The sequence below is a fragment of the Suncus etruscus genome, chromosome 17 (genome assembly GCF_024139225.1).
Source record: "Suncus etruscus isolate mSunEtr1 chromosome 17, mSunEtr1.pri.cur, whole genome shotgun sequence".
In the NCBI taxonomy this organism is placed as follows: domain Eukaryota; kingdom Metazoa; phylum Chordata; class Mammalia; order Eulipotyphla; family Soricidae; genus Suncus; species Suncus etruscus.
This window is the reverse complement of record NC_064864.1, coordinates 58705710-58727314: the sequence shown is the minus strand read 5'-3', so window position 1 is coordinate 58727314 and position 21605 is coordinate 58705710. Positions and strand designations below refer to the sequence as shown.

General features: G+C 44.6%; 1 protein-coding gene across 1 annotated transcript in view; it reads right to left on the bottom strand.

The window, feature by feature from the left end:
- ACSL5 (acyl-CoA synthetase long chain family member 5) overlaps window positions 1-21605 on the bottom strand; it is a 65538-nt gene that overhangs the window by 35268 nt on the left and 8665 nt on the right. The window contains exon 2 of the mRNA XM_049764446.1: window positions 587-770. Within this exon, the coding sequence (XP_049620403.1) occupies window positions 587-742 (156 nt within the window). The 5' untranslated portion in view covers window positions 743-770. The remainder of the gene's footprint in view (window positions 1-586; window positions 771-21605) is intronic.

The following is a 21605-nucleotide window of genomic DNA, read 5'->3' as shown; positions in this document are numbered from 1 at the left end:
GGTCCCCCAAGAAGCCAGGAGCAACTTCTGAGCGCATAGCCAGAAGTAACCCCTGAGCGTCACAGGGTGTGGCCCAAAAACCAAAAAAAAAAAAAAAATGTAAACAACATTCCTAATCATGGGGGGGAGGGATGTCACTTTGACAGCAGGCTGGAGTTTGCTGATCCCTGGTCCAGATTATTGGCATTTTAAGACTATGCTGTAGTTTTATCCTTTTGTTTGTTTGTTTGTTTGCTTGGGGGTCACACCCGATGGTACTCAGGGTTACTCCTTACTCTGTGCTCAGAAATTACTCCTGGCAGGCTCAGGGACCACATGGAATGCTTGAGATCAAACCAAGTATGCTTGCAAGACAAACACCCTCCCCAATGTGCTATCGCTCTGGCCCCTGTGGTTTCATTCTTATGCAAAGGCAAGGTGTAAAATTCCTTGAAGTTCAGAATTGTCCTTTGGTTGTTGATGTCATTGATCAGTCATCTCAAAGGCTTTCCTTCCCACCAGATCCTCAGCCACTTTCACTCAAACTTGAATGACTGACTGTGTGTTTGATCAAGTCTGTGCAAAGAGGTGGAGGGTTGGTCATTACCTCAATCCCCACGGACTGGTTGTTCAGATCAATAAGAGGGACGACTGGGTGTGGTTTGTTGATGAGCCAAAAGAAGACAGCAGCAATGCAAATCAAGAGGCAGATCAGTGCTGGGGTTGGAAGTGGAGAGAACAAGAAGTTGAAGATGAAAAGCATTTTTGGAAGAGCAGCAGGAAATTCAGGCCTGAAAACAAAACAAACAAGAGGTTAGAAGAAGGGGCTATAATTCTTATCCATATGCACGACACTATTGCTATGGAACAGATACACGGGCGCAAACACACACACAAACACACACACACACACACACACACACACACACACACACACACCATGCATGTGTGTGTGCTAACACCTCCGACCCACACTTCTCGCCATACAGCCAGGGCTATTAGAATGCTTCAGCTTTCTAGAGAATTTCTCTTTCTCTGTTTACCTTAGCCGTTTGGAACATAAGAGAATGCACTCTCCACCCTTGCCTCTTCACTGCCCCCCAACAAGGTAGAAGGATCAAAGGAAACAAGTTAATCATTTCCCAGACAATTCTGAGACAGGACTGCCCTTTGGGCCCACAGAGCTTAGAAGCAGCCCTTTGGGTGTCATTGAGCAGGTAGGCAGTGGAGGGCGCTCCAGGGACCGTCCTCTGGTCCTAGCAGGCAGAGGGCAGGAAGGCCTCTTCTGGCTGGATTTCCCCAGCAGGAACCAAACGGAAGGAGAAGCTTAAGAGGCGACTCCACCGGTGTTAAAAGTCATGCTTTCCGCCTAAAAACATTGCCTGCAGGCCGGCTATGCCTCGTGCCTTGTTTTCTTTCCTTTGTTTTCTGTTTGGAAGCACCAGACCCTCAGAATCCAACAGCGCCATGGACCTATTGAGTCTCCTCCAGAGATGCCAGAGTAGCCCCTTTAACTCGTGGGAACAAAGGGTCCTGGAGAATAAGCCCAGCTGACTCCCCAACAAAGCGTGGAGCAGTTAAGTCAGGAAGAGAACCCAGAAAACTAAAGTAGCCAACCAAGGCTTCCTGCAGCCAAGGGACTTTGGCAGGCAGATCTAAACATTGGCCAGGACTCTCTGGAACTTCACCTTGCTGAAATCATTTCTTCCAATTCTCCTCCCACACCTCGCCCTCAAGACGCCTTTTCAAGATTTGATTAGGATAACAGCAGCAAACCTGGGAACACTGATTATGACTAGGGGCCATGGGAGCTCTGTAGGAGATAATTTATTCTAAACAAAGTCACTAAACAGCACAATCCTGGGGAGAACACAGAAGCACCCCTAGCGAGGTAAAGTGACTAGCTCAAGTTCATCACCAGCTTCCCCTTTCGGTTTCCCACTTAGCATTTACAAAATCACAGCTCAGGCTACTCTTTAGGGTCCAGCTCTGGACTGAAAAGAGACTGACTACACTGGCGCCTTATAAGCATTTGCGTTCTTCTAAATTGACTGCCAGGAGTAACTCAGAATGGAGGCCAAACCCAAGATTTACAAATCCAGAGAGCAAAGTGAGCCCCATCACAAGTTGTTATCAGTGTAGCCAGAGCGGAGTACAAAGGGTTGGATATCTCCATCATACACGGTCAACCCAGATTCGATCCTCAGCATCCCATATGGTTCCCCAAGCCTGCCAGGAATAATTCTTGAGCACAGAGGCAGAAGTAATCCTTGAGCGTTACTGTGTATGGCCCAAAGTCAAGAACAAACAAACCAAGAACATAACTAAAAAGTTTATCAGGTCTAAATCTCAGTTACTAGCAGCGCTTTGTTGGGGCAGCTGAAAACTCATTTAGGGACCCCATTAATTTATTTTAGTGGTGGAGTTCAGAGGACAAACAGTAACAAGAAAATATTTTTTTGACCCCTGGATTTCAAGTAGAACTTTCCATGGGGGCCGGAACAATAGTATAGCACAGCGGTAGGGCGTTTGCCTTGCATGCTGCTGACCCAGGATAGACCCTGGCATCGATTCCCCAGCATCCCATATAGTCACCCAAGCCTGCCAGGAGTGATTTCTGAGTGCAGAGCCAGGAGCAACCCCTGAGTAGGGCTTGGTGTGCCCCCCCCCCCAAAAAAAAATCAAGTAGAGCCTTCAATTTAAGGAGAGAAAAGAAAAACAAGGTACTTTGGCTTCCTCCCACCCACAGTTGAGGGGAGGAAAGGGAAAGGAAAAAAAACAAATAAACAAATAAACAAAATGGCAGATACAGAAGGTATCTGTAACCTTGCAGGTGTGAGATTACCTAATAGCACAATTGTTGCCCTAGTGAGACACTGCCAGGCTTTTGAGAGCAAAGGTTTGTGGAATCCAACTCTACCAAAGCTGTACTCCACAGTGGCTCTCCAAGAAGCAGAATGAGTTCAAGAGTCAGCCACGAAGGGCAAGGTTCTCAGCCACCAACCCCAATCCCTGCCGGCAGAAGGGGCCCAGTCTTAGGGAACATTGTGACTGCCAAGAGCAAAGTCCTGCCTGCCCCAAGAGGCTCCCCTCAACCTGAGACTCAGCAGTAGTCCAGGCTTCGCTTACCACCTGGGATTTCTCCCTCTGCCCTAGTGCCTCCATCAGAACGAAGCGTCTCCCCTGCTCCCTCCTCTGGAGCGATAAGAACTCGCTGTGGCCCTGAGAATGTCTGCTCTCTGACTTGGAATTGTCAAAGCAGACTTCCCAAAAAGGTCTGCAGGTAACAGTTTACTCCAATTGTGGCCCTGCAGGGTGAGGAGGGTGGGAGAAAGAATGGCCTGAGGAGAAAGGGGAGGGACTAGGTCAGAGAGGGAAGAGAAGACAGGAGGAGGGGAGGGAGTGAGGAGGAAGAGGGGAGAAAGGAGGGAGGAGAATGGCCTGAGGAGAAAGGGGAGGGACTGGGACAGGGAGGGAGGGAAGAGAGGGGGAGGGACGGGGGAGAAAAGGAGCCAAAGAAACTGGCCTGGGGCAGGAGAGGTAGCATGGAGGTAAGATGTTTGCCTTGCGTGCAGAAGGATGGTGGTTCGAATCCCGGCATCCCATATGGTTCCCGGAGCCTGCCAGGAGCGATTTCTGAGCACAAAGCCAGGATGTGATGTGACCCAAAAACAAAAAACAAACAAACAAACAAAAAAGAAACTTTGGCCTTCCAAAGGCAAGGTTGCACATACAACCCTAGACAAAAGGAGTAAAGTGATCCCCAGGTTTCTAGATTGTCACACACAGAAACACACACACTCCATACACTGGAAAATCTAGAACACTGGACTTTCACAAATTACTTTTTTTTGCTTTTAGCTCTGGAAGTGCTCAGGGCTTACTCCTAACTCTGTTCTTAGAACTACTCCTGGTGGTGCATTGGGAAGCCCAAGGGGGGTGCCAGAAATAGAACCCAAGTTGGTAGCATGCAAATTAAGCACTCAACTCACTGTACTATTGCTCCACCCCCAACAGCCTTAATTTTGAGAGGTCGGGGTACCATACCCAGTAATGCTCAGGGTTTACTCCTGGCTCTGTACTCAGAAATAATTCCTGGGGCCAAAGTGATATCCCAGCAGTAGGATGTTTACCTTGCACACAGCCAACCCTGGACGGACCTGGGCTCAATCCCTGGCATCCCGTAGAGTCCCTGAGCTTGCCAAGAGTGGTTTCTGAGCACAGAATCAGGAGTAACCCCTGAGCACCGCTGGGTGTGGCTCAAAAAAAAAAAAAAAAAAAAAGGAAAAACTCTTGACAATGCTCAGGAGACAATATGGGATGACAGAAATTGAACCTGATCAGCCAGGATCATGTTCAAAGCAATTGCCCTACCCACTTTATTAGTATCACTCTGACCCCCCCCCCCAAAAACCTCCATTTTTGAAAGTGAAGCAAGAGTCATGTGTTCTTTTTTCCTTTTTGGACACTTGAGTCACACAGGGAATGTCTAGGGAGCTCTGCAGAGCAGCCAAGAGCAGTTTTACCCTAGGATAAACACACCTGCCTACGCAGGACAGGGATTGTATTTGCAAAAGACGTTGGAAGGCACACCTATTTGTCAACAGAAATAGTAGACTCGATTCATTGAATTGCATGCACAGAAAAGTAGTTGGGCCCTCCCTTCTACCTACACTTTTGAATGAGGTTCCCAAAATTAATATGGGATTAATGTGCTGGAAACCTACGGTGGAGCAGATGAACTGCCTTGGAACTGTTATGCACCCATTCCCTCTGGTGACTTTCACAACACTTTCATTACTCCCTAAAGGACAAGTGCCTCATTACACTGCCAAGGGAAAGCCACCTCTTCATATAGTTCCCTTTAAAAGAACTAAAATTTACTTCATTTCTATAGATTTGGCAATTCTGAATATTTTATATAAATGGATCTGGAAAATATGTGAGTTTTTTCTTTCTTAATTCTTTCACTCAGCTGAATATTTATTGGGGGAGATGGATTCCTAAATGGAAGCATCCGTGGTGACTCTTGGGGGGGGGGGTTATTCCTGGCTCAGTCTTTGGGGGATGCTCCTGGCAAGGCTTAGGGGACCACATGGTACCTGGAAACTATCCCAGGCCTACTGTGTACAGTACTGTGTACTGTGCCCCAAGCGCTCACTGGTCCCAGCTCTGTGTTTTAAGTGTTGATCCACATGTATAGCCTGTACTTTATTCCTTTTCATGTCTGACCACTGTTCCACTGCATGCATGCAACACCTTGTTATTGATCCATTTAGTAGTTAATAGATATTTAGGGGCTAGACATCTCCTTGTCAGGAGATAAGGCTGTTTCCTTACATGCAGCTGATTCTGGTTTGACCCAAAACATAGAACCAGTGGTAAGCCCTCAGCACTGCTGGCTGTAACCTAAGCTCCACTCTCCCCTAAAGTTTCACATCTGAGTTGTTTCTATCTTTGTTTGTGGAAAATTATGTCATGCAGTATTGTTCCAATGGAATTGTTGAGTCACATAGTAATTTTGTATTTTGAAGAACCACAAAAGTTTTCTACAGAGGCTGCACAATTCGTTGCTCACTCATGAACAATCCAAAGAGTTTCAATCTCTCTCCACCATTCCCAGTACTTAGTATTTTGGAAGGGTACTGGGTAGCCATTATTGTGGGATCTATTTACATTTCCTTTACGTAACTGAACATCATTTTTGTTTTGTGTGTTTGAGGGCCACACCTGGTAGTGCTCAGGTCCTACCCTAGCTCTGCTAGGTGGGTCTTGGTGGACCCAGAGTCCCAGGAACTGAACCATGATTAGTCATGTGCAAGGAAAGTGCTCTATCTGCTGTACTCTACAATCCTGAGCATTGTGATTCTCAGTCATTTGTAATTCTTTTGTTGTTGTTGTTGTTTTGGGGGATCATACCTGGTAGCACTCAGGGTTTACTCCTGGCTCTACGCTCAGAAATCGCTCCTGGCACGCTTGGGGGATCATATGGGATGCTGGGATTCGAACCATCGTCTTTCTGCATGCAAGGCAAATGCCCCACCTCCATGCTATTTCTTCGGTCCTCATTTGTAATTTTTTTTTTGGTTTTTGGGCCACACCCGGCGGTGCTCAGGGGTTACTCCTGGCTGTCTGCTCAGAAATAGCTCCTGGCAGGCACGGGGGACCATATGGGACACCGGGATTCGAACCAACCACCTTTGGTTCTGGATCGGCTGCTTGCCAGGCAAACACCGCTGTGCTATCTCTCCGGGCCCCCCATTTGTAATTCTTTTGTGAAGAAATGTCTTCCAGATTTCTACCCTTTGTAAAATGGACTTGTTTTTCCTTTACTGTTGTTGAGTTGCTACAACTTAGTTTTTCTTCCAGCCACACCTGGTAGTGTTCAGGGGATCCTCCTAGTGTGTTCTGAGGGTTGACTCCCAGTGGAGCTCAGGGGACCCTGTGGTACTGAGAACTGAATTCAGAGCTCCTATAGGTAAAACATGTGCTCTAACCCTTGAGCCTTCTCCCTGCTCTTACAGTTTAAATATATATATTTTTATTTGTTTGTTTGTTTTAGCTATTTAGTTTATATTTATTTATCCCTCTCGGAGGAAGAGGAATAGACATAGAATAGTCTCGTTCATCTGAAGGATATAAGAAAAATAAAGATGAGCCAGAGCGATAGCACAGCGGTAGGGTTATTGGTAGCATGCAGCCAACACAGGATGGATCCTGATTTGATTCCTGGCATCCCATATGGTCCCCCAAGCCTGCCAGGAGCAATTTCTGAGTGCAGAGCCAGGAATAACCCGAGCGTGCGGGATGTGGCCTGAAAACTGAAAACAAAACAAGAAAAATAAAGACATGGGGCCAAAGCGGTGGCACTAGAGGTAAGGCATCTGCTTTGAGTGCGCTAGCCTAGGACAGACTTCGGTTCGATTCCCCGGAGTCCCATATGTCCCCCAAGCCAGGAGCGATTTCTGAGCACATACCCAGGAATAACCCCTGAGCATCAAACGGGTGTGGCCCCCCCAAAAAAAAAACATTAAAAAAAAGAAAAATAAAGACAATATAATAATAATATCCAGAGACAATAGGGATGAGAACCGTAAGGACTAACACATAAAGTGTGGTGAGTGCAGTTAGAGAAATAACTGCACTGACAACTACTATGACAATGTTAGTGAGAGAGAGAAGTAGAATACCTGTTCCAAAGACAGGCAGGGGATGGGGGAGAAGGAAAATGGGGAACATTGGTTGCGGGAAAGTTACACTGGTGAAGGGTGGTGTACATTCAGTGACTTAAACCCAACCACAAACATTTCTGTAACCATGGTGCTTAAGTAAATAAATTATAAAATAAAAAATCAAAACAACAGGCCCTAATCATCCATTGTCCTACTGAATGGTTGCTTTAATTAGAGCAAGGGTTTCTATGTTGCTCACTACTGAGCTTCCAACGAATGTCAGTACTGGCCATAATAAACTCGAGCCATAAGTCCTAGTGTAAAGATCCAATTTTCTTTTTCTTTTTCTTTTTTTTTTTTTTGAGGGGGTCACATCTGGCAGCGCTCAAGGGTTACTCCTGGCTCTATGCTCAGAAATCACTCCTGGCAGGCTCAGGGGACCATATGGGATGCCGGGATTCGAACCAACGACTTTCTGCATGCAAGGCAAATGCCTTACCTCCATATTATCTCTCGGGCTCCTAAAGGTCCAATTTTCAAGTTCAGAACCATCTGTTCTAAACCATTCATTTTCAACAAGTCCTTTTTTCTTAGTAAAAATCTCTCTTCTCCCAAATTCAAAATCTTGGATCAGTCAAAGCCACTAGAGATAATATTGAAATGGGAACTTTCAAATCAACATTTAGGTGAGGACTTGGGGGACAGACAGGAGATAATCAAAAAATGTAATTCTCAGGGGCCAGAGCAGTGGTGCAGGCAGTAGGGCATCTGCCTTGTACAGGCTAACTTAGGATGGACTCTGATTTGATCCCTTGGCGTCCCATGTGGCCTCTCAAGCCAGAAGTGATTTCTGAGTGCAGAGCCAGAAGTAATCCCTGGACGTCACTGGGTGTGGCCCCAAAACAAAACAAAAATATGTAATTCTTAGATACATCAAAGGATCCAACTCAAGATGATCTAACTCTTCTGGGTTTAATTGATGGATGATCATAGGGAATAAATAAAATCATCTGCACTTGTGAGTGGACAGAAAGTTTATCCGAAAAACAGTTCATTTACTTTGGGTAGAATTTCTAGCATTCCAAGAACACAAGCAAATTATCTTAGCTTTTAGACCTGAAGAATGAATTAGTTTATGGATAATATTGAGATACGAATGACATCTAAAAGCTTAAAAACATATCTGTCAGGGCCAAAGAGATAGCATGGAGGTAAGATGTTTGCCTTGCATGCAGAAGGTCGGTGGTTCGAATCCCGGCATCTCATATGGTCCCTGAGCCTGCCAGGAGCGATTTCTGAGCATAGAGCCAGGAGGAACCCCTGAGCGCTGCTGGATGTGACCCCCCCCCCCCAAAAAAAAAAAAAACAACTGTCTTCTAATATTGTCCTGCCTATGTCTTGGTATTGTCCTTACCTGGCTTGCCCTCTGTTATCTCTTTTTTTTTTTAAACACCTTGATTACATACATGATTGTGTTTGGGTTTCAGTATCTCTTACGGGCTTAACTAAAATTCTGAGACCCATACTCTTTGCTTAGCCATGCTGTTCTCCTCAGCATTTTACAGGGACAGGCATATATTTGTTGAGCTTTATTTTATGACTTTGGGTTGATTTTTCTTCAAGAAGAGAAGACTCTAGGAAAAGAGACACTTACCGAGGTCAGACAATTAAAAAAGGTGGTTGAAGGTGATCAAACCAAGATCTATCTTCCTGAGCCAGAGAACTAGCACAGCCATAGCTGTGCTACGTTTGCGTAGCAAACGGCTTGCATGCAGAGGGACTGTGGTTTGAATCCCGGCATCCCATATGGTCTCCTGAGCCTGCCGGGGGTGATTTCTGAGTAACCCCTGAGCATTGCGGGGTGTGACCCAAAAACCAAAACCAAAACAAACAAACAAACAAAAAAATCTATCTTCCCAGATTATCAATTCCTATACATGGTAAAATTATTCTAAAAAATTGTTTATTATTCTAAAAGTTGTTATTTCTGAAAGTTTTTTATTATTCTTTTCTTTGTGAAAACAGATTAGTCAGTAAGCATATTGTTGTTTGTTGTTGTTGTTATTTTGTTTCTATTTTTAGGCCACGCCCAGTGGCCTAAGAAATTACTCCTGGCAGACCAGGGACCAAATAGGATGCCAGATATCCAACCTGCATGCAGTTGGCTGTATGCAAGGCAAACGCCATACCCATTGTGCCATTGCTGTGGCCCCAAACATCTTATAATTAATACCAATTAAAATATGTAAAATTTCAAAAGAAAACTGCCCTCTAGGTAGTGGCACTCTCATTTGGGTTTAATTGGTTTCTTTGTTCTCTTGCATGTATAGGCTTATTCTGTGGTGAGAGAAATCTCATTATAAGAAAGATGAGACTCCCCAGGTTCTTAGTTAGCACCGTCTGTGTTCCCAGAGACCACACTATAGATCTTCACAGTTCCTAATGCCTCCAAAGGGGCCTAAGTGTTATTTCAGAGAATGTGTATGAACATTTTGACATTTTAGATTTTAATTTGCTGACCCAATTTCCATTGCCATTCTGCCTCAATATTTGCCACTGCAGTCCAGGAGATTTACATCTCAGTCCTTAACAGACTTGTATTATTAGACAAATTCCAAAAGCGTGGAAAAAACTCAGTGAGACATTGTAATTCCAGAACTCCATGAGCAGACCAGCGAAGCCCTTTTCACCTTTCCCTCACATGCACTAGATGTAAACCAGATCTATATTCTAGGACAGGAGACTTCACCCCATTTCCTCAAACCCCAAGGTAAGGGGCTTTCACTTTTTCCTTACATCAGTTACACTTTCACATCAAATGTGCATTTCTTCTAAGAAAAAATCAATAATGAGGCCATAGCGACAGCACAGCAGGTAGAGTGTTTGCCTTGCATATGGCCAACCAGGGTTCCATCTCTGGCATCCCATATGGTCCCCCAAGCTGCCAGAAGTGATTTGAGTAATCCTTGAGTACCACCGGGTGTAGCTCAAAAACCCAGAGAGGTGCGGGGAGAGAAAGAAAGAATCAAGTTAGAACTGAAGAGCAAAGAAATAAGCAATTACCTCATTTGAGACAATAATCCTGTTTTACAAAAGTTAAACCTCTGAGGGACAGGAGCGATAGCACAGCAGTAGGGCATTTGCCTTGCACACTGTCCACCCTGGACAGACCCAGGTTCGATGCCCAGCATCCCATGTGGTCCCCGAGCCTGTCAGGAATGAATGATTTCTGAGCACTGAGCCAAGAGTAAACCCTTGAGAGCCACTGGGTGTGACCCCAAAACAACAACAATAACAAAAAGTTAAACCTGAGAACAGCCTGTTACAGCACTGGCACCTAAAGAGAAACAAAGTCAGCCACTAGTCACCGAGATCTAGTTTTAAATGATTCAAAAATCAAAAACGTCACATGAGTAAATATCAATTATATGTGGTATAAGATCTTTGTTGTAGGGGCCAGAGTGATAGCACAGCTGGTAGGGCATTTGCTTTGCATGTGGCTGACATAGGTTCAATCCCTGGCACCCCATATGAAGTAAGTCCCCGAAGCCTTCCAGGAATGATTTCTGAGCACAGAGCCAGGAGTAACCCCTGAACACTGCTGGATGTGGCCCCAAAACAAATAATAGAACTTTGTCATTATTTCCCAGTTAAAAACAAAATTAACAATTGAAAGAATCCCCCTAAGAACCTCTCTAACTAGACAAGAAGCAGGGGCTGGAACAATAGCACAGCGGGGAAGGCAGTTGCTTTGCATGTAGCATCCAGAGGCATCCCTAGGTGGTCCCCAAGCCAGCCCAGAGTATAATTCCTGAGTGCAGTCAGGAGTAACTTCTAAACACTGCAGGGTGTGGTGCAAAACAAACAAATAAATAAACACTAAAAACCCCAGGAGCTTTATTTTATTTATTGATTGTTGATTTTGGATGGGGGCACACCTGGTGGCACTCAGAGTTTACTCCTGGCTCTGCACTCAGAAATCGCTCCCTTGTCATTCTGGTTCAGCCACATGCAAAGTGAACGCCCTACTGTTGTGCTATCATTCCTACCCACTCACTCCAGGAACTTAAAAAAAGGGGGGGAGGCGGAGAGATAGCATGGAGGTAAGATGTTTGCCTCACATGCAGAAGGTCGGTGATTCAAACCTCGGCATCCTATATGGTACCCTGAACCTGCCAGGAGCGATTTCTGAGCATAGAGCCAGGAGTAACCCTGAGCACTGCCAGGTGTGACCCAAAAACCAAAAAAAAAAAAAAAAGGAATCATGGAGGGTAGTTGAAAGAGGCTGCTTGAAAAGCTTAGCATAGAAGCTACGAGAAAATGCACATAGAGGGCTTCCCCTATGGTCCCCCAAGCCAGGGAGCGCATAGCCAGGAGTAACTCCTGAGCATCACCAAGAATGGCCCTCAACCACCCCCCCCCAAAAAAAAAAGAAACAAGAAGGAATTAATAAGTTGAGGTAGTGGGGCCGGGAAGGTGGCGCTAGAGGTAAGGTGTCTGCCTTGCAAGCGCTAGCGTAGGACGGACAACGGTTCGATCCCCCGGCGTCCCATATGGTCCCCCCAAGCCAGGGGCGATTTCTGAGCGCATAGCCAGGTGTAACCCCTGAGCATCAAATGGGTGTGGCCCCAAAACAAAAAACAATTAAAAAAAATAAGTTGAGTTAGTAATTTCAGTAAGGGTTGACCACTTCCAATTCATAGCTAAGAGATCAACATCTTTCTTATATTACATACAAGCATTAAGTAATTTGCCTGAGATAATATATAAAAATAACAAAAAAGAAGGGCTGGAAAGATAGTTCAGATGTTAAGGCACTTGTCTTGTGTGAGGCCAATCTGGTTTTGATCTTGGGGATCCCATATGGTTTCCTGGGCACCTCTAAGAGTGATCCCTGAGCATACAGTCAGGAGAAAGCCCTGAGCACAGCTGAGTTTGACCCCAAGACAAAATAAATACAATAATACAAAATAAATATTGTAAAAGATGCTAATCACAATCATGAGTATATAAGCCTCGTTTAGAATAGTTAGATCTCAGTGGAATAGTTTAGAAACATGGAAAGATGTATTTAAAATAGTTAATGACACGTCCCATCTCCTGAAATATATCTTTACAATTAATGCAACTTTAAAAAAGACCAACAAGGGGGCCGGAGAGATAGCATGGAGGTAAGGCGTTTGCCTTTCATGCAGGAGGTCATTGGTTCGAATCCCGGTGCCCCATATGGTCCCCCGTGCCTGCCAGGAGCAATTTCTGAGCCTGGAGCCAGAAATAACCCCTGAGCACTGCCGGGTGTGACCCAAAAACCACACACACACACAAAAAAAGACCAACAATTTTTTCTTGTGAAATCAAAAGGTACATTTTAAAGTTCGCCCAGAAAATAAAATAAGTCAGAGCATTTTTTTTTTTTTTTGTGGGTCACACATGGCTATCCTCAGGGGTTACTACTGGCTCTGAGCTCAGAAATCACCCCTGGCAAGTTCAAAGGGCCATTTGGGATGCCAGGAATCAAACCACCATTGGTCCTGGGTTGGCTGCGTGCAAGGCAAACGCCCTGCTGCTGTGCTCTCTCTCCAGCCCCCAAATCAGAACACTTTATAAGAAACATAAACTGGGTGACAGAAAGGTAAATGATCAAATTTTCTCACCATAGGGTCACAGAAATGCTATATTGGTCATAAATAAATAAATCTATAAACAAAATGTGCCCTGCAGATACTATTATCTTGTACTAAAGGCATTGCAAATCAAGATAGAGTTTTTTCACTTAAAATAAGTATGTTATAATCACAATCTAGCCAATGAAAGTACTAAAGATTATTATCTCTCTACAAAAACAATGTTGGAGATTGATCAAATATTTAAATATAAAGTGATAGGGCCAGAGCTATAGCAGAGCAGTAGGTCATTGTAGCATGAAATAATTAACGATGGGGCTGGATGGCGATGGATGGAGGCCTTTGTGCTTAGGCCCCAGCCACGTGGCTTCATCCCCCATCCAGCTGGCGAATTTCAGGCCCAGGTAATCCGCGTAATTAAGACTCACTCACACGCAGGCTTCAGGAAGAATCATCTTTATTTATGCCCTAGCCACCACAGGTGTGTGGCCTATGTCAACCTTTCAAGCACAGCATTATTTTGCTAGCCCTGCATCTTATCTCCTGTTAGCCATCTTCCCTTTGGGCTCCATGCAGCCCAAAGATCCAAAAGCCAGGAAGCCAAGCCGGGCCAAGAGAGAAACGGCAAAAGGGGCAAAGAGCCAAAAAAGGCCGAATTCCCTTGGTCCCAGCCTTATCTACCTTTTTCCAAACCCCTCCCAGGAATGGGAGGGGCTTGCAGGTAAAGTTACACCTACTATCCGGTTCAGACCCCTCCCAGAAATGGGTGGGTCTTAGGGTACACCACATTTCCCCCTTTTTTAAATATTTTCATGCGCCAACGTAATAAAGTGAAAATTAATATACCAGCCCTTTTCAAAAACATATTATTTGCAAAATATACTTTACACCTGTAACCTAAAATTCTATTAATCCTTTTGTACCAAGCACTATTTTGGAACTTTCATGTTCCTATACTTTTAAACTATATTGGGGGAACTTCATTGTTCCTATAACTTTTCTATACACAAGTACTGCAGCATACATGCATAACATACATTTTAAAAACAGGCTAAGTACATTAAAATACACAGTAAAACATTTTGCAATTGAAAATATTAACTTTGAAAGACAACAAAACACATTTAAATCATAAAGAAAATGACTAAGACAAAGATACAGGTGGTTAGAAATTAGATGTTAAAATGGGCTAATCTGTATTACCTCCCTTATATTTTTATTTTTTAACCACTAACTAATTAAAACTTATTCCATCACCAACTATGAGTAAAATATTACTACCCACTAATTTTCTACACCTAAAACCGTAGTTTAGATTAATTTGTTCCACGCTGATCTCACCACGTGGCTTTTGTAAACTTTTAAAGTTCAGATGTTGGTTTGTCCCACGCTGATCTTACCACGTGGCTTTCTTCCGTAGTTCCAGGCTCCGCTGCCGGTTTGTGATCTGGAGCGAGGATTTCAGGTTTTTCGCTTTTCCGGGCAAAGCTGAGCCCAGCCAAGCCGATCCCAGCCGAGCCGAGCCCAGCCGCTTGGAGCTTTTCGCAGCTTTTTTTTTTCTTTGGGCGCACTTTGCAAGCAAGTTTTTGGCCACTTTTCTGATGCTGGAGGGGCTTCACCGCTGCCTTATTTTTCCCTCCGGGCGCACTTTGGAAGCAGCTTATGGATGTTCAGAGTTTCAAGTGATTTAAACTAAAAGTTCAGTTCGAAATTTCCAAAGTCGAAATCCAAATTCAAGCCAAAGGTCATTTTTAGAAAATCAGTTCACTTTAAATACAGTCTTTTTTCTCCTCCGTTTCCAATTTAGACTTTTAATAAGTTTTTGAAGAGGCCGAGGTTTTTGGTTTTTGTAACAAAGTTTTAGTTCTGGGCCTTGGCCAGAGGTGGTGCAAGCTTTCACCTCTCTTGTTTTAATGGCCTTTGAACCCCCAGATGGGGTGTCGGCCATTTTTAAAAATGGTTGCACGTTGGAACTCTCCGGCTGCATGGAGGTTGCAGAGCCATGTGGGCTGGATGGTATCCTTCACCATCCAGCCCCATCGTTAATTATTTAATGCAACATCTGGCGCTCCGAACTTTGACCTTAATCCTGGACCCAAGAAACCAGCAACAATGGTAATATTTCTGCTTTTCAGTTTAATTTTGGCTCTTGTCGGGTGCACTGAGCCCAAAACACTGGGCCACGTGCAGCCATGTTCAAACATGGCCGTGACCCCTTCTAGGGAAACAAGGGCAATTAAAACAAAAGAGGTGGAAGCTTGCATCACCTCCAGCCCAGGCCCAGGCCCAAAACTAAAACTTTGTTACAAGAAACAAAAACCTGGGCCTCTTCAAAAACTTATTAAAAGTCTAAATTGGAAACGGAGGAGAAAAAAAACTGTATTTAAAGTGGACTGATTTTCTGAAAATGACCTTTGGCTTGAATTTGGATTTCGACTTTGGAAATTTCGAACTGAACTTTTAGTTTAAATCACTTGGAACTCTAAACATCCAAAGTGCTCCCAGAGGGGAAAAAAGGCAGCGGTGAAGCCCCTGCGGCAAAAAGCTCCAAGTGGCAAGCTCCAAGCAGCTCGGCTCGGCTGGGATCTCGGCTGGAATCGGCTTGGCTGGGCTCAGCTTTGCCCGGAAAAGCGAAAAACCTAAAATCCTCGCTCCAGATCACAAACCGGCAGCGGAGCCTGTAACTACGGAAGAAAGCCACGTGGTAAGATCAGCGTGGGACAAAACATCTGAACTTTAAAAGTTTAAAGAAGCCACGTGGTGAGATCAACGTGGGACAAATTAATCATCTGAACTATGGTTTTAGGTGTAGAAAATTAGTGGGTAGTAATATTTTACTCATAGTTGGTGATGGGATAAGTTTTACTTAGTAGTTAAAAAATAAAAATAAAAGGGAAGTCATTCAGTTTAGCTCATTTAAACATCTAATTTCTAACCACCTGCATCTTTGTCTTAAGTCATTTTCTTTATAATTTAAATGTGTTTTGTTGTCTTTCAAAGTTAATATTTTCAATTGCAAAATGTTTTACTGTGTATTTTAATGTACTTAGCCTGTTTTTAAAATGTATGTTATGCATGTATGCTGAAGTACTTGTGTATAGGAAAAATATAGGAACAGTGAAGTTCCCCCAATATAGTTTAAAAATATAGGAACATGAAAGTTCCGAAATAGTGCTTGGTAAAAAAGCATTAATAGAATTTTAGGTTACAAGTGTAAAGTATATTTTGCAAATGATATGTTTTTCAAAAGGGCTGGTATATTAATTTTCACTTTATTACGTTGGCGCATGAAAATATTTAAAAAAGGGGGAAATGTGGTGTACCCTAAGACCCACCCATTTCTGGGAGGGGTCTGAACCGGATAGTAGGTGTAACTTTACCTGCAAGCCCCTCCCATTCCTGGGAGGGGTTTGGAAAAAGGTAGATAAGGCTGGGACCAAGGGAATTCGCGCTTTTGGCTCTTTGCCTTTTGCCGTTTCTCTCTTGGCCCGGCTTGGCTTCCTGGCTTTTGGATCTTTGGGCCGCATGGAGCCCAAAGGGAAGATGGCTAACAGGAGATAAGATGCAGGGCTAGCAAAATATAGCTGAATGCTTAAAAGGTTGACATAGGCCACACACCTGTGGTGGCTAGGGCATAAATAAAGATGATTCTTCCTGAAGCCTGCGTGTGAGTGAGTCTTAATTACGCCGACTACCTGGGCCTGGAACTTGCCAGCTGGATGGGGATGAAGCCACGTGGCTGGGGCCTAAGCACAAAGGCCTCCATCCATCGCCATCCAGCCCCATCGTTAATTAATTAATTCAACAGGTCATTTGCCTACACATAGGATGGACCCATGGACACATAGAGGGGTTTGATCTCATATGGTCCCCAGAGTCTGCCAGAAGTGCTTTCTGAGCACAGATCCAGGATTAACCCCTTTGCGCAGCTAAGTGTGGCCCAAACCACCCTCAAAATAAAGGAAATAAATAAATAAATATAAAATAATAAAAACTACTGGAGCAATTGGGGATAAGAAGTATTTACATGTAGACATATATTGCATATATATTTAATGTTTGAATAGGGAAGACTAACAGACATAAAACTTAGAAATTATAGTTAGTTATAAATGAAAATGTTGGCAAGTCTGATGATGTAAAACTTTGTTCCATTTCTGGTTTTGGGCCACATCCAGAGGCACTCAGGGGTTACTCCTGACTCTCTGCTCAGGGGTCATTGCTGATGGTACTGGGGGATCAGATGGTGTTTTGAAAGTCAAACCCAGGTCTACCACGTGCAACCAAATGCCCTACCCCCTGTGCTATCTCTCCAGCCACCAGATGATGTAAACTTTAAAAGACATTTCTTTGCAAAATAAAAAATAAACACCCCAAACAACCAACCAAACAGCAAACAAAACCCACCAGATACAAAGCAAAAGTCAAAGATATGCTAGGGAGGTTATCAAATACTCCAAACAGGTTCTTGACCTTCTTATTTCCTTATTCAGGAATGCTAAGAAGTCAGTGTACAACAAAACCAGCTCACTAAAAGCCAGAGCAAAGGCTTTTTTTTTTTATTTATTTTTTTTTAATTTTTTTTTTTTTTTTATTTTTGGGCCACACCCGGTAATGCTCAGGGGTTACTCCTGGCTATGTGCTCAGAAGTAGCTCCTGGCTTGGGGGACCATATGGGACACCGGGGGATCGAACCGCGGTCCGTCCAAGGCTAGCGCAGGCAAGGCAGGCACCTTACCTTTAGCGCCACCGCCCGGCCCGATGATGTATTTTTAAGTGTCCTTAAAGTCTAAGGGTATTCCACTCGGCTTGGTTTTTTTTGTTTTGTTTTGTTTTTTGTTTTTAGGTCACACCCGGTGGCGCTCAGAAGTTAGTCCTGGCTATGCACTCAGAGGTCACTCCTGGCAGGCTGGAGGGGTTGGGGGGACCATATGGGATGCCCGGATTCGTGGAAGGCAGACACCTTACCTCCAGGTTATCTCTTGGCCCGAGGGACTATTAATTGTGAAAATGTAAATTTGGTGTATTTTGAGCTATCCCTGCTACCTTCGATAATTTAAGATGTTTGCCCTTTGAACCAAACATCCTGACTGACTGACTCTTTACCCTGTAGAAAGACATCCACTCAATAAATTATATTTAAAAAAAAGGAAAATATTTAGTTAAGAATGGAATAAAAAAAAAAAAAAGGAATAGACTCAAGTGGCCAGAGGGATAGATGCACAGTGGTAGAGTTTGCCTTGCATGTGGCCAACCTGAGTTTGATTCATAGCATCCTATATTGTCTCCCAAGCTTGCCAGTAGTAACCCATGAGTGCTGCTGGGTGTGGCCCAAAAACCAAAAAAAAAAAAAAGAATGGATTTAAAAACCTATTTGGTCATCATCGTGAGCTTGAGTAGATAACCTATGTGTGGTTTCTTAACTGATAAATGACAATAGTATCTATTAAAAACTGTTATCAAGATTAAAGAAATTATGCCAGAGTTCCAAGGGCTGCAATACAAACTCTGAGCACTGTTGAATTGGGCCCCCAAAGAGTGTCAACACAAGAAACAGAGATTCTACTTATATTGATGCACAAAGTGCTTAGAGATATGCCTGGCACATTGGGGAGCTTGAAGAAATTAAATATATAAGTTGCTTTGTCCTATAAATGAACAAATAGAACCGGAGAAAGAGAATAGAAGGTGAATGAGTTTTAACAGGGCAGGTAGAGTAGATATCGCTGCAAAGTGAAAGCCTAAGTAGGTCTTGCTTCATCTGCAAGAACAATTCCACATTCTTCCCCTCCTATTCAGCACCCACTGAGATGGTGATAGAACATGATACCTAGCAGGCAGCCACAGCTTTGTTTCTGATCAAGTTGTCCCCCACCAAAGCCCCATCAGATGGAGCCTTTTTTGGGACTCACCCTGTGTCCAGCTCTCCTCAGCCACTGTGTAAACCAAACCAGTTTGCACTGCAATGCAGAGGCTGGGAACAGTTCCCATTCATTTCTTTACCAGATAAGAAACCAAAGCAAAGGTGAAGGTTGAGTCACGGACCAAAAGGGCAACGAGCATACATCTTACGAGAAAGGTATGTCCTTCAGCAATACTGCAAGAAGCTGCAAAGCAAGGCTCCTATAAGGTCTTGGCCCCAGGAACCTGCAGATAACTTTCTAGTCACTGGTCAGTGCTCTCAGCCACTCAGGTCACCACCTCATATCAGTTGCCTCCTCCAGGCAGGGTCTTGTCACCAGGAAAAAGTGATATATCACTCATGTGGGAGCCAAACACTCCGCAAACTTTGAAGCACATGCACCAGGAAATGTCTCCAGGCAGACAAGAAAGGACACTTATCTAGGGGCTTGCTGAGCAGAGCAGGGAGACAGTATTCGCTAGGAAAGGGAGCCTATGGAGACCCCAGAGACAGACAGTTGTAGGCATTGCTGTGCCATGAAATAATAAGGTTGCTTGGTTGGGGGAGAGGGTAATCACAGTCAGCAGTGCTGGGGACCGAACTTGGGGCCTTACCCATGTTAAATCTGTGCCTGAGATACTTCCTCAGCCCTGCACTGTTTAAAAGAATCACAAATGGGACCGGCAAGCTAGCATAGAGGTAAGACATTTGTCTTCCATGCAGAAGGACGGTGGTTGGAATCCTGGCATCCCATATGGTCCCCCGTGCCTGCCAGGGATGATTTCTGAGCGTAGAGCCAAAAGTAACCCCTGAGCACTGCCGGGTGTGACCCAAAAAATAAAACCAATACCAAAACAAAACAAAACAAAACAAAAAAAGAATCACGAATAAGAAAGTGAGGGGCTGGTAGGGCCTTTGCTTTGCATACAGCCTATCCAGGACAAACAGTGGTTTGAATCCCTGAATCCCATATGGTCTCCAGAGGCTGCCAGGAGCGATTTCTGAGCACAGAGTCAAGAGTAACTCCTGAGCGCCTCTGGGTGTGACCCAGAAACCGAGAGAGAGAGAGAGAGAGAGAGAGAGAGAGAGAGAGAGAGAGAGAGAGAGAGAGAGAGAGAGAGAGAGAGAGAGAGAGAGAGAGAGAGAGGAAGAGAGAGAGAGAGAAAGGAAGAGAGAGAGGAAGAGAGAGAGAGGAAGAGAGAGAGGGGAGAGAGAGAGGGGAGAGAGAGGGGAGAGAGAGAGGGGAGAGAGGGGAGAGAGAGAGGGGAGAGAGAGAGGGAGAGAGAGGGAGAGAGAGAGGGGAGAGAGAGGGAGAGAGAGAGGGGAGAGAGAGGGAGAGAGAGAGGGGAGAGAGAGGGAGAGAGAGAGGGGAGAGAGAGAGAGAGAGAGAGAGAGAGAGAGAGAGAGAGAGAGAGAGAGAGAGAGAGAGAGAGAGAGAGAGAGCCCAATTGCCAGCAGTTCCATTCTGAAAAGCAGTTGGCAAGGAGACAGTGAGTCTAGGTTTGGGATTGATTCTCTAGCTGTGAGGCAGCCACACCATAGGTAAATCTTTAGGGCTTTTCATATACTGTATTTGCCAGCGTATAAGACGACCCCCTAATTTTGCAGTTAAAACATAGGTTTAGGCCTATATTCGCTGTATCAGACAGAACGTTCCTGTGCTGCAACTGTATGTACCACAGTGAGCCAATTACAACAAGCAAAAGTTCAAAGGTTATACTGTAATAGACTTCCTCTCTGACTCTGGCCAATCTGAGCAGGCTTTTTACAGTGTAGATTCGGGTCCAGAACATTGCCTAATTTGCATGCATAAAAAGCCTGCTTGGATTGGCTGAGTTAGAGAGGTGGTCCGAACAGCCTTGCAGTGATTGGTGCAGGATTGAGTTGGAAAATTTGTGGCAATATTCAGACAATTTTCGTTTAGAGGCATATTGAAACATTTTTCAGGATATACTCGGTGTATAAGAAGACCCCCGATTTTCTACGCCGGAAAATACGGTATATTCTTGGGCAACATCATTGCTGCAAAATAGCACAGGGAAAGCCCAGGACGGTGTGGGAAGTGAGGTAGCCTCTCACTTGCCTTGGACTCAGGCTCCAGAGATTTCCTAGGACAATGGGGGTCATGGACACTCTCAGGTGAAATTGGTTTCAGAATCCACCATTTCCAGCATGGTGCAACTACAGGGACACTTTGTGAGAGCCAGTGAAGCCCCTGCTTCTCCCCATCTGCTTGGGGCCAGAGATAGGCCACCAGGAGGACCAGGTTTCAGCACAAAGGGGCTTCTTTAATGGCAGAGCACCGCCCATGGCACTACCCTGCTATAAAGGCAGCCCAGGTTCAGTCCATGTGCCTGTATCCAAACTATCAAGCATATGCTACGTACTGGGAAGTAGGTTCTGATGCGAAGAGCCCAGGTGGGCTCAGGCTCATGGGGTGAAGCCAATCCCTGGGGCAGCCACTGTTCTTCCAGAAAGGGGACCCATCAGAGCCCTGGTGGACTGCAGAAGTTAGTGTGGAGCGTATAAGTTTACCTTGTGACTTTAATGTAGACATTTATTGTCTGTACTTTCAAGCAAAGGTCTTGGACACAGACCTGGGCCATGTGCAGTAGAGATACTGCTCCAGTGTTAGGGGATGTAGGACTCTGCAACTCTAGGAGTCCTTCTTAGATGACTCGGTGTGTGGACCAAGCATCTGAATTTGGAGAAGGGAAAAGGCTAAGTAGACAGATTTATACTCTATAGGTGTGGGCTGGTTCCCTAGCTTCGATGCATTAATCTATTGTTGCCATTAGTTGCCTTGGTTGTCATTAATTCACAAAGGATGAGGACTCTACCAGTAAGGCTGGCAGTAAGGCTGATGGATGACTCACTCAGGAGACCTCAATTAGGATTCTAATAGAAAGACACTGTGTTTTTCTAGCT